The 14,431-nt window shown below is 31.3% G+C and overlaps 2 protein-coding genes across 2 annotated transcripts in view; one reads left to right on the top strand and one right to left on the bottom strand.

Moving 5' to 3' along the window:
• The window catches only part of LOC115876015 (T-box transcription factor TBX1-like), a 95,100-nt gene that overhangs the window by 53,743 nt on the left and 26,926 nt on the right, over positions 1 to 14,431 (top strand). The window lies entirely within an intron of this gene.
• On the bottom strand, positions 1,336 to 3,020 carry LOC115876016 (N-acetyl-D-glucosamine kinase). The gene has a single exon (XM_030891680.1). It carries the CDS (start codon positions 2,591 to 2,593, stop codon positions 1,547 to 1,549), a length of 1,047 nt encoding a protein of 348 aa, XP_030747540.1. The 5' UTR covers positions 2,594 to 3,020; the 3' UTR covers positions 1,336 to 1,546.

Genomic DNA, 14,431 nt, shown 5'->3' with positions numbered 1-14,431 from the left:
ACGGTCAATAAATACATAAAGAATAAAAAAATAATTTATCATATTTTGATTTTCAATTTATTCCTGAAAAATAATATTCCTTGAATAAAATATTCCTATACTGGTATAACATTTTTTTTTCTAAAAAATATACAACATATAAAAAATATAAATTATGAAACATACAGGTTTCTCATTGTTAAAAATTTTAAAAAATCTTAATGTCCCCAATAAATCTATTTTTTTTTTAAATTGATATTCACTTAGATTTATTCACTTAAAAAAATGTAAAAGCTGTACATTTTAAAACACTACTTAAAATTGTAATAAAGCCCTATTTGACACACTAGTGACTTTTAGTTATTTCTATAATCATATAAAATATCGTAAAATCTATAAAAAAGATTTGAATCTACAGGGTGGTCCGAACTGTATTCCGGAAACTACGGCAGTATATTCTGCTGATAAAAATAAGTAAAAAAGTTCTTATAAATGTATGTCCTAGAATGCTTAGTTACAGGGTGTAGAAGTTTCATTTTTATTTTTCCCAAATATTTTATGAAGTACCGTCAATATTTCGATGAAAATTGGTGTCTGCATGGGAGCTTTTTTTGACATGAAAAATTTGAATTGATGTCAATATGACTCCTACTTGTAGGGGGCGCCACCTACATATTTCTTACTGGTTTGAAGAGTAATAACTTTTCGTCCGTACCTGTATAAAATTACTAAGTAAAAAAATATACATTTGCAACGTCTTTTAGGTAAAAAAGGTCTCTTGGTAAAAATCGCTACGAGTAGGTAATGGTTCTCGAGATATTTGAAATCGAAATTATCAATACCTGTCATCATTGACATAAATTAAACGTATTAACTAAATAGTAATTAGATTGAAATCATAAATTTGAATTGTTTTGTGCCAAAAGTTCGACAGAAACTGTTTTATCATCATTTTTTCACAGAAAAATTTATTTAAAAAAATAAAAATTTTCCAAATTTATTATTTCAGTCAAATAACTACCTACTCAACGTGTTTATTTTTTTCCAATAATGACATGTATTAACTATTTCCATTCTAAATATCTTGAGAACAGTTGCGTGTAGCGATTTTTACCAAGAGACATTTTTTTACGTAAAATGTCACGGAAATGTGTATTTTTTCACTCAGTACAGGTACAGAGGAAAAGTTATTACTCTTCAAAACAGTTAAAACACATGTAGGTAGCGCCCCCTACAAATAGGAGTCATATTAACATCAAAATCTAATTTCTCATGTCAAAAAACTCCCAGACACCAATTTTCATCCAAATATTGAGGGTACTTCAGAAATTATTTGGAAAAAATCGAAATAAAAATGAAATTTCTAAGGACTTACATTTATACGAACTTTTTTATTTATTTTTAGCTGCAGAGCATGCTGCCGAAGTTTCCGCAATACAGTTCGGACCACCCTGTATTATGCGTAAAAATAGCGTTCTTCAGTTATTTAAATGAATCAAAATTTTTCAAAGAAGTATCGGATTTCAAAATGTCGATGTTTTAATGCAATTATCGTAAATTGATTAAATTATAATTTATTGTTGCAGTTACACTCACTTCTTTTACTATACGAGTAAAAAATAGTATAATTTTTGGAGTAGTCCCTGTCCAATCTCAATTTCAATTTATCAGATGCCATCAGCGCGGCACCTACTCCCATTTCAGTTTTAAGTCTCAATAAACTTAGTCTTTCAATATTTGAGTTCTCGTTTAAATATGTAACAAACCCATCTTTTAATAAGTCCCAACTTAACCACACTGAACCGACACATACGACGTTTAAACCGCCTTTTTTGTTCATCAATTCTGGTGCCGCTTTATCCGCTACTGCTGCTATGCTTCTGGCAAGATCTGTACCAGCCGTGTTAAAAATGTTATTAGCCAACGGATCACCTTCCGTCGCTAACTCGGCTAAATACTTACACAGTAAAGCTATTCTAGACTTATCGAAATTTCTGTATACAATGTCCAGCATACCGAATTGGTCCCGGATGTTAAAATGTCTCTTAATTAAAGTCCAAACCTTGTCGATCGGATGCGGAGCTTTGTGAAAATTATCTAAATCGTCGAAACAGTACTTAATCCCTAGATATGCTATGTTCCACGCACTACCCTCGTCACTAAGTATATTTCCCCAGCCCCCGCACTGCGTCCTGCTACCATCTGGATTAATGAGCAGAGTATTTGAACCGGTGCCAGCTATACAAACTACACCTCCTTTGTTGCTCGTTGTGGCTATGGATCCACAGGTGTCCGAAGCACAATAATATCGCTGCGATAGATTCGGATACGTCACTAGGAATCCTTCGACCAGCTTCTGATTGGATTCTTCGACTTCACAGCCGCTGAGACTTAGCCCTAGACCGGCCAGAGGAGTATCTGTTGGGATTCCCGCGTGCGTTTTAGCTTTATCGACGAGTTCGGCAATCCTTTTTCGACATTCGTCCATGCCAATCAGGAAATGATTTGTTCCCAAGCCTTTGGCGACCCCTATCACTTCTCCTTGTGGGTTCATTAATACCACGTACGTGTGTGACGCGCCGCCTTCAATTCCACCGATAATGTCGCTGGACATTTTAGCGTATTTGACCGCGACCGAAATAAATTGTTAGTACACGCGGCGAGACTCAGACTAAATTATAAACGACGCGATGACGATACGCAGCGTAACATCGTCTCGGAGAAAGTGGTTGAACTCGAGTAGAATATGCGGCACACCAGGGCAACCTTCGCCGATGACTGGTTCAACTTCCTCGATATCTATTTAATATCAGCCTGGCAGTTATCTTGTTTCATAGGCTGTTATCAGCCGCAAAGCTAGGAACGCAATCTACAACAAAATTACAATTAGTATCAGAGAACTATGGATGACGAAATTTTGTCGATAATACGGGGGTGGAAAGATTACTGCGCATGCTTCTTTCAAAAGAGAGCATCCTTCAGTTCGAATACAATGGCGAAAATGGATTGAAGTAAAAATGTTATGTCTTAAAAAGACTTTCACAGAGTGTCAGTGTTACAAAATTATGAAATAGTTTATAATAATGACTATTATAAGGACTGGTAATCATTACGTAAATCTTAAAATTATGTAAACAAATAATAAAGCTACAATTGCAGATAAAAAATGAGTTGAGTCTATCCTAGTTTCTAGTTTTCACTTATTTTTTTGTTAAATATAGAGGTATTGCTACAGATCATTTTTCAAAATTATATTTTGCTTTATTATACAGGGTGAGTCAAGCATATTGACACAAATACAATAAACAACTTCAATTTTCGCAAGCCCGTTCACCACGCAAAGAGTGTAATTCATTTGTCATATTATTATATCAATTATAGAAAAAAATTATGACAAGCCAATACTGTTTTTTACCAATTAAGTATGCAATTCTAATGGCATTACTAATATGATTTTTTCCTTGCTAAGTACTCTATGTAAAAAAATAATTATAGATAGAAAAATGTTTCTAAATTGACTGTTTTCGCTAGAAAATTTTTGTCTTTAAAGTCGGAGATAAAAATATAGTAAAATATTGATACAGAAGTAGCTATTTAAAAAACGTGTATTTGGCCACAAATATACTGGGTGCGTCTCAAAAGTGACTCACCCCCTATAACTTTTTTATTTTTTCAGATAAAAAAACGAGATTTGGTATGTTAGTATATGACATAAATTGGGATTGATTGACGTATTCAATTGTCTTTGGTCACTTCCTGTTTCACCGGAAATGACTACTACTTTTGATTTTTAAATGGCACCCCCGGTATATTTTTACTTTATTCGATAGAAAATGATATTCTGAATAGAATGACATCTCTGATCATATGTCAAATTTTGACATTCTCTCTTAATAAAAAAATTATATTTTAAATCTTAATCTAGAGTGACATGACTATGTTAAGAACACTAATTCTTAATCAAGGAGCCTTGGAAAAATAGATTTAATCGTCTAATGTTTTTAGTGTCTTATGTCCTGGCCTGTTAAAAAATGCCCAAATCCCAAATCGTACTTTTAATCATATCTCAATTTTTTCAAATGGAACGAGGATGGTTCATTAGCATATTTGGAAGAAGCATTTTTTTACGAATAATTTGATACCACACACTTTGTATTTTAAGTCAAATTTTCGTTACGAACCGCAAGTTATAATTTCAAATAAACCATATATGAAAATGTCAAAAGTTGACATATGATATACGTCATTCTATTCAGAATATCATTTTCTATCGAATAAAGTAAAAATATACCGGGGGTGCTATTTAAAAATCAAAAGTTGTATGTCATTTCCGGTGAAACACGAAGTGACCGAAAACAATAGAATACGTCAATTAGTCCCAATATGTCATATACTAACATGCCAAATCTCGTTTTTTTTATCTGAAAAAATAAAAAAGTTATAGGGGTGAGCCACTTTTGAGACGCACCCGGTATACCCAAATAATGTATATACTCAGATAATAATTTTATCGAAAAACCCTACCAAACCCTACATAATTTAACATCAGCTGGCTATCAGCGCCGCATTTATGAAAACGACAAATCGAAACATTTTACATAAAATAACATTTTCTCCTTTTTTTTGTACTTATTGTTTTACCTACTCCCTATATAATATTAAAATCCAATTTCCTATGAAAAACTATAATATTTTGATAATTACCGTGTCCAAATTAGAAAGTTATACAAGTATATAAATAATAATATTAATTTAGCTTAATTTCTTGTTCTGTAATATTTATAAATTATGCAGAAACTCGTATAGGGCAAACATCACAATTATTACAAAATCGTCTAAATGGAAACAAATATGATAAAAAAAAACGCCCTACATAAACATGACGGACATAGTTTTAGATTCCAAGATACTAAAATTTCAAAAACCGAGAAAAATAAAAAAGGGACTTCTTGGAAATTATTTATATAAAAAATAATAAAAAACAAAAAAATGACAAAACAGATATTAGACAATTAAGCAGGTTATATTACAATATTATTAATTAAAAATAGAAACAACACAAAAAAACGTAAATTGTCAAAGCTAACCTTTGAAGGAGGGTGTAAAAGGACAATAACTCACAATCTTTAAGATGTTTATTATTGTGAGTTATTGTCCTTTTACCCTCCTTCAAAGGTTTGCTTTGATAATATGTACTCACACTGGGTTAGAGAACGTTTAGTAAATGTAAATTGATTAATATATTAACATCCTATATAAAAAAAACGCTAAAAAATGCTCAAAAAATAATTCCTGGCTGGTACCAAGTAGATATGCGGAGACCTCAGTGCGATTTTAACTTGTATTGAGGGATAAATATAACCTTATATTTTATTTATAGTTTACGTTATTTTATAAGTTAGTTTGTGTTATTGTATAAGCTGTGGTATAACTATGTGTGTGGATTTACAATAATTTATAAATATGACATGTAGGTAAGTCAATATAAAAAATTGGTTAATGTGTTATTTCGTGATTTTTTTTCTTCTACTTTTTCTTCTACCAATTTAGAGAAACTGATGAAGACCGGAGACAGGATTGTGGTCGAAACGTTTATATAACTAAATTATTAGAAAAATATAATATGGCATAGATATAATTGTCTATTATTTAAAGTGAACTGCATTGCCGAGAATTTCTGCATAATTAATAATAATATTATTGTAAAATTCCTTAATCAATTAATACATAAATATGTACTTATAAGAAACAACAACGTGCTTACTTCTAGTATACTATATAGATTCACTTTCACAATAAAGCAAAAATTCCGAATCCTAAAATACTACAGCTTATCTTAATCCAGTAATAATTATTATCATATTTTATGAATACCTCTAATAAAATATTTATGACAGTTCTCGTTCATTGCCAAGTTTTATTTATTTATGAGTGATGAGAATAGATATGTCAATAAAATCGAGTTAATAAATAATATTGTTATAATTCCACACAATATCTGTAAGTATTTCCATTGTTTCTAGTTGAATTGAAGATCAAATTTATAGTTCCAAATAATCAGTCTGATTTTTAAAGTAAACATTCCATTATCTTCTAAACAAATCAACTCATTCTAAATAACGCAATGCTGTTCTAATCTTTTAAACCTAAACCGTATCAATTTAAAAATATATTTTATAAAAAAAACCTCAATCTTTACCACTTATCTAGATAAGGTATACTATAATAATAAATCTAATTGGATTATTTCTACATTATACAATTTAAAACAGACCTATATGCTAATACAATGGCGTCAGCGATGGCTATGAACTGAAGATCGCTGTCATTTTATATATATATAATATTATACGATGAATGTCATTGTTCGCATTTCCAAGCCAACTGGACGCTGTTTTTCTTTCGAATACGGTACCCCCCGTCCGGCGCCCATGGATGCGGTACAAATTCTTAATTCAGCAGCCTAAACTTAACTAATCTAATTAAACCTGATTAGATTAGTTAATTTAAATCTAATTAAACCTAGCCAGGGTTACAACATTATGTTTTTTGTAGTATAAAGCTATACTAATACTAAAACGACGAAAAAATATTGACTTGAATGAGTTTTAACAACAACCCGTTGATGTGTTATTAATAATAAAAAAAATAAAAACACAATCAGTCGCCTAAGGTATTAAGCATATCCTATTATTTTTTTCCTATATTGTACAGTATGTCTCCAGATTGTTTTTTACAGGAGGACAAACTTTTTCTTTAATTTTTGTTATTTAAACTCTCTATTGTTGGTGTTTAAAATATATTATGTCTCATAATTTTAATTTATTTTGACTATGTTTCACTTCTAATGATCTAATGAAACATAAAATATAGTAAAAAGTCTGAATTTATTATTTTATGTTTTACAAGGAATAATTTTGTGCTTGAATAACGTTACCGTTTTAGTTACCGTTAATAAGTACCTAACAGAACGCTAAAATCATGTTATGCCAAAACTCTCCATTAGTTTCTTCCGGATCACCAGGTGGCTCTGTAATAGATTGTTTTTGAGAGAATTTTTGATTAACTCATTTTTTCTGCTGTTTTAAAATGTTAAATAAGCACAAAATTTATTTAGTTAAATGCTACGGAAAGAGTGACCTTTCGGAAAATGTGATACTTTAACAACGTCAAAACATTTGGCATTAATCAAAATTAATAATAATCATCTATCCAATGGCTAAAGAATATAAGGACATATAACGCCCATATACGGGCTGCAGCAGAATTTGTAACCTTAAACGGCATTCTCTTGATGGCAAACAATGAGTCATCTGGTAACCAGCGACAATTTTAGCGATTTTTAATAGATTCTGTATAATGAACTTTGTATAAACTTTATTACAATGGTGATTAGTTGTTCAGCTTTCAAGTGTAAAAGCAGCAGCGATAAGAAAGAGCCAGGAGTTACGTTTTCATAGGTAAATAAACAGTCCGCTCGACCTTTTTAGCGTTTTCTTATTGAATTCGATAATTATTTTTCTGATATTATATGTACTTGATGTGTGCTATACGTCGATACTAATTTTGTACCTTTTGTTAACATTTTAATACGTTTGTTTCGTAATTAATTAGTATGATACTACCGTATAAACCATAGGCGTAGTCAAAACATTTATCAAAAAATATAAATATCTCTTCAAACAGCTAGGTTAAGAAAAATATGTGCCACGGCACTGTTTGGTGACATCGTCACAATTTGCTCTCGGGTGTTATTTGTCCTTGGATTCTTTAGTCATTGCATCTATCAAAGAATGAAATCGAAATTATGTTACCAGAGAAAGAGAAACGCCTTTTGATTTTTAGGACTTCAACTATATTTTCATGTTTTTTTTTAATTTTCTCTAAAATATGGAAAAGTGTAAACGGGATTAACCATTTTAGAACCAGCAAAAATTTTTATGAAGAATGCATTTTTTATGAAAAAATGCAAGTATATTTTCATGTTTTCTTTATTTTTTTCTAAAACAGTAATATAGTACTTTGGAAAAGTATAAACGAGATTAACAACTTGATGCAATTTTTCTTTTATGAAGAATGCATTTTTCTGAAAATGTCAATAATAAAATAGTTTTTCCTCTTGTAAAGACAATCCGCGGACATACTGTATATATTGATTTACATCGTTCCATGGGAATTACGTTAACAATGTAATGCGCATTGTTTTTTTACGTTCCCCAAAACTGCGATTGTCGCTTAACGCTAAATTAAGAAATGATTACGTTGTAGATACATCAAAAAGATTAGCTAGCCGTCATATACTAATCCGGGGATTCAAGTACTTTAAGATAACGTGGGGGCGATAAAATTCAGTCAATATTTTTATTTGGTACCAAAAATAATGCGCCTTATAAAAACACTAATATTCCGGTAATAGTAGGATATTTATGAAAGATTGGCGGATTCATAGCTATTGACTATTTCTGGAGATATAATTACTAATGGATCGTTCATAATAGATAGATAGATAATTGTTTAATGTTAGGGTTAAGATCAGAAGTATGAATGAGGCCTAAAGCATAGATCAAGCAGTTAAAAAGTATTGTAATGTAATACAATTATAATACCTCCAAAACTAATAATAAACAGTACTACACTAAACTGATGGTGCCTAGACCTAACTGACGATCTAATATTAGCTTTCCCCAATAATACTTTCGAAATGGTTGAGAACAATAATTTAATCTAGCCAAAAAAAACTGTGCCATACAGTGTTAGCATTTTATTTTGTCCCACTTTTAGCAGGCGTAATTTCTGAGCTAAAACTTTCATTCAAAATCAAATTATAGAAGCTTTAGTTAAGTTTACATACATATTACCAAAAACGGCATAGGCTATTAAATACCACAAATCATGTCAACTATATTTTTTAAATAGTTCCCTCTATACAGGGTGCTACAAATTCGAGGTACGAGCATTGGTATCTCGGAAACTGTAATAGATACGAAGATGGTTAAATTGGGGCAAAGTTGCGCCTTGGGATGCTCACTAAGACGCCGTCAAAAAAGTTTTAAAAATTTCATGGATTGCTCAGTTTTTTGAAAAAACGAATTGTTTGGAAAATTAATTTTATTTTTTCCTGTCGTTAGTATTTAGAAAATCAAAAAACTGATTGCACATTCTCATAGCAATTTTATTAGGGCTATCTGACAGTATTTTTGGATTTTCAAATTAGCTGATAATTTGTGAGATACAGGCCAACTTAATTTTTTTTAAATACGGACCTGCATTTTTTATTTCAGGTTTTAAAAGAACTCGGTCTCCTGAGTACAATGATATGCCACACCCAAAGCGCAACTTTGCCCCAATTTAACCATTTTCGTATCTATTACGGTTACCGAGATAACAATGCTCGTACCTCGAATTTGTAGCACCCTGCATATATTAGAAGTGTGCCTACCATATACAAATTTGTCCTTTCTTTCTAGTAGTTATATTTGAATGTCATAGAATATGTAAGAACACTGTTTAACTATACAGGGTGTAGGGTGTACCTACCTTAAATAAATACAAGTATTTTAACTACATGTCAAATTATTTTTATAGAACTTAAATATGTATAACTGCACTTTGGAGGATTCTACACTAGAAATTATCATCCCTTATAGCATCTTTTATGCTTTAATTAAATTCTACCGAACGCGTTCTGTATTCTGTACCAATTTATAAGATAAGTTTAAGCACCAATAATAATACTTATTCTAGAATATGTAATAATCAAAATTAAACTAAAAAGTGCTGTTTCGTTCAATAATAATACTTAGTGTTCAGTTTTTAGCGGACTTTCTGGGCAGAAAACTATTCAAAAGACAGAATTATACACTTACCTTTATATACTTTATGATATATTCTATATATCACAAAAGAAATCACTTAGACATAGCAAATCGAGTTATATGGTTGAAAAATCCAGACATGTGAATGGGTACCATCAATGGGTATAATCACAGTTATAACGGTATCCGTTGCAATTCTCAGAAGGACGACTTGACAATTATCGTGCTATCAATGTCAATGTCAAGATTCAGTTGCATAAACTTTTTTCATTTTGTATGTCTTGCCGCCTTCAGTTTATTGTTAGAGGTTGTCGACCTTAATTATTATGCATTTATTTTTTTGTGATTATAAACAAATAATGTTTCAATTTAGTTACTACAAAATATAATAAACCTAAGTATTCCTTAAAAAGTGATTACCTATAAAAAAACGTCTGTCTTTTTGTGTAGTAATTGAAATGGTAGAACTTTTTACTAATTAAAATGAGGAGCAGACTTACTAAATGCATTTTGTCCTTTTTTAAGACTTTCAACCAAAAAGGTGGCATTGCAAACTACATACACAGAGTTACAATATTATAATATCAGAAACGACGTTCTAAATTTATTTTTATCTACAACCGTTTAGTTATAACGTTTTTACATCACTATTTTTTAGTATTTCAGTTACGTTATGAGACTCATAACACAACTAGTAGTGTTATGAATCTATAACACAACTAGTTGCTATAATAATGAAAAACAACTACGAACATATAAATATATTAACTTTTCCGGCAATAATGATTCCGTGGCACGTACTCCGGCAAATTTTACATCTGAAGGGAGACTTTCGGAATCGCTCATCGTAATTTTTAAAATGATTTTTCTGGGCAAAAAGTGCTCGCGTTTATTTGACAGGGCAAACTGAATTTTCAGCATAAATGTGACAAATGTCATAGTTAAAGGTGTTAAAGGTGGGCGACTAATAAACGAAAATTAAAACAGCATTTTCTTATTTTTCGGTTGTAGATAAAACGTTGTACATGACACGTGCGTTTAAACATGATTACAAGTCGTGTGATTAGAACGACTCGGTCTACGACCTCGTCGTTCTAATCGTTCACACTCGTTGTTGTAATCATGTTCATAAACACACTTCGTACTGTAAATAACTATTATCCCATTCGAATTAAATGTCGAAAATACCTTAGACTTCCTGGGTGCTACAAACAGTAGTATAACAAACAGAAGTATGTCCTTGTGCTGTTTGTTTGTTATTGCCAGACACACTTCTCTATTTTTTGAATAATACTACTTAAAATAATAAATAAAACTACGACTGGGGACCATGCAGTTGGGGATACGGACCGTGGTAGCAGAAAAATAAAGATAAATTTCACGTCTAAAGGAGTCAACAGTTTTTTTCAATTTTTTCATATATTATCAAACCTATATTTTTCACATGAAGGTGTACTATTTTTATGATTTTTTATTCATTTTTCAAGTATAGGTACTAGTTTTTTGGTAAGTTTCTTGCAAAAAGCGTAGCAGTATTTCTATGTTTGCCATAATTCGAAAAAATTGATAAAATGCATCTAGACAGTATGCTCCTCAAATGTTTCTTTAATGTTTTATAAATCTTTAAAAAATGTTTTGTGTGATGTAGTTCGTAATTTTTTAGATAGCTGAACATGTATGATGTGTTCGACAAATGTGAAAGTCGACAATAATTGTTCTTTAGAACAATAATTGTCGACTTTCATAGCGGAATGCAACTTAAAATGAATACTGGGGACTCTTTACTAGGTTTATACTTCCAGTGAATTTAATTTGTCAAAATTAAAAAACATTCGATGTAAATGAGAACTTATGATATAGAGACTGAAGTGATACTTTGGAAAAATAAGAGAAAGCTAGAGAAGTAATAGAGCAGCTAAGCCTAGACCTGTTCAGTGTTGTGATTTGATTTATGTTTTAGGTGCAAAATATCTAAGGCCATTGAATCTAGAAATATCTAGCTACTGAATGGAGATAAAAATCTATTAATTTTTTAAAAAACCTTTAACTTTTAAAAATACACTCAGGTCCAAAAAAAAACGTAATTTTTCGTCTGGTAATACCTTTTAAGTAATTATATATCGAGAAACTATGGTTACGCTTGTTGTATTTGACACTTTATGTCAGTTTAATAATATATTCGTACCTATGATTCGTACTTTTGGGCTTAGGAGTAAAAGTGCTTTACTTTTATGGCTAGGCGTTAAAATTACTTTTTTATGTTGTCAATTACATCGCAAAAAATAATAGATACTTTTGTGACGTTTTTGAAATTTATTAAAAGTAATATTTTATTTTGCATTATTGTGATATTTCTAAAAAAGAAAAACGTTAAAATCCGGACGCTTATGAATAATCCGCCTGGACCCAACCGGATGTAGTGAAAATCCGGATGTCCGGATGTTCGAATGTCCGGATTAATCCGGATATCTGGTAACACTATTTGATGTTATTTTTCAATATGGCGAGGTGACTGTTGATTTTGTGATAGTCTGTTCAACCACAAGATCCTTGAAAGTTGGTACAATTGGAACGCATAGCAGGAAATTAATATATGTATTTAAAATTTGAGTTACAAGTGATTACTTCAAATATGATCTGTCATTTTTGAAATAAACCAATAAAACTGGCTCCTTTCAACGCACACTTTAGAAAGAAAAAGAGCTGAACAGTTATACTGAAAGAATGTCAAGGTTTTATCTGTCACTCTTGTCAATAATTTATCGGTAAAGAAGATTCCTAGAAAATCGCTTGTAGTCAAGTTTTCAACCATTTCCAGTTCTCCCATAAGAAGTGTCATCCACCTGGTTGACAGGTTCTACCGCTATTTTTAGGTTAGGCAATGTTTCCCGCGCAAACTCTAAGTTAGGCTTCTGGTTGATATCTATTCTTGTGTCTAAACCTTATAGAATCAATAACTGCTAAAAGATTCTTTCTCAACCGACACTCGGGTTATCACAGTTCTACTGCATCATATGTAGTAGTATATGTATATCCTAAATTTCTAGAAATGAGGCCAAGAACGAGGTTTGAAGAAAAGGTATAAATTGAAATACTGTTTTCGTGGCGTCAGAAAAATTAATTTTAGGGCGCTAAGTCATCCAAAAATATCCGAGGCGTCGCCGTCGGTTTGTATTCCACAACTCTTCCAGAGCCATCGCGCCCGTCTCACGCGGGATTTACTACGTCACTTTGGCTTAACATCGTCCCATAAGTTAAGTTTTTCCTCTGTTTATGAGCAAATTAAAGGAAATTATTAAGAGAGCCGACCGACTTTACGATGGGCTTTATGGTTTTGGAAGCGACGCCTGACAATTACGGGGTCGCATGGTTCGAATTAAAAACCGATTTTCTGTCGCGTTTCTGCGTATAATTTGTCACCGTTGGAAAGTGGGTAAATTGCTAAGAGAAATTGTGATGCAAGGAAATTACGGTACAGTAGAGGTGGGCAAAGGTTACACGAGTCGTTAGGGGCACCTACAGAGGGCCAGAGTCACTGAAAACATTGAATATCTCCAAAAAAATATATTATTATTTCATATATCTTGTTATCAATTTACAACAAGTAGGCTTTGGAGCATCACAAAACAAAAACAAATGAACGATGGAATCGTCAAAACATGTCGAAAATCGCTTCACTTGATAGTAAACTTTGCGAAATGCTATATGGCGGCAGAAGAGTTTCAACTTTGTAATTTTTTTAAAACGTATATTTTACAATTTTTTTTTATGATGAATGTAGATAATAGAGGTAAGTTTTCACTGTTTTTCCGCCTCTTTCACATTTTAATAATGTTTTCCCATATTTGTATTAGGGTCATTTATGTTAAAATATATTTTTCAAAAAAAATACTTTTAAATTTATGAACGATTTTAAAAAAATATAGGAATATCGTATTTTTTTATACATGTCATTCGCATAGGTGGTCTTTATACTTTTATGCCGCGCAAAAAAAATCTACTCCAAACTGCCACCCTGTGTGGTAGAGCATATTGTTCTGTTGGACGCACAGTCCGGCAATAGTGCTTCAGGCATCTGTAACTCCTAGAATAAAAAACTTGGGAATTTTGTTTAAGTGCAGACCTAAAATATGTACGAGAATGTATTTCAGGAAAATATTTTAACTTCTATAGGGTGGCTCAAAAAAGTGTGAGTGGACCGGGATGATTTTTTTAAATGGAACACTCTGTATATTATTGCATTTTGGCTTCCTTTCTGACCACTTTACATAATCCTAAGATAAGATGTAAATATATTTGGATAGTTTCAGAGATGTTAATAAATAAATAAAAAATATATAGTTTTCAATAAGTTATAAAGTAAGTTGATAAAATATTCTATTTTCAAAATAATTACAAATAAAATGAAGGTACAGCTGTTATCATATATTTATACAATTGCCCCAAAAGTCTTAAAAATCAATTTTTAAGAAAAAACTAGCTTTATATCTTGTGTTGTATTTATTACATTTTTTTACATATCGTCCCATTGCTGCCAAAAGTCACTAACTTACTTTTTACTACTTCCGAGAAAAATGTGTCTAAAGATGAATTGCATTGCATAAAGATGTTATAGTTAGTAACTATTCGGTATTAAA

Source organism: Sitophilus oryzae, unplaced genomic scaffold (assembly GCF_002938485.1).
Source record: "Sitophilus oryzae breed Bouriz unplaced genomic scaffold, Soryzae_2.0 scaffold_1396_pilon_pilon, whole genome shotgun sequence".
In the NCBI taxonomy this organism is placed as follows: Eukaryota; Metazoa; Arthropoda; class Insecta; order Coleoptera; family Curculionidae; genus Sitophilus; species Sitophilus oryzae.
The sequence above is the reverse complement of the archived record's forward strand: the minus strand, read 5'-3'. Positions and strand labels throughout refer to the sequence as shown.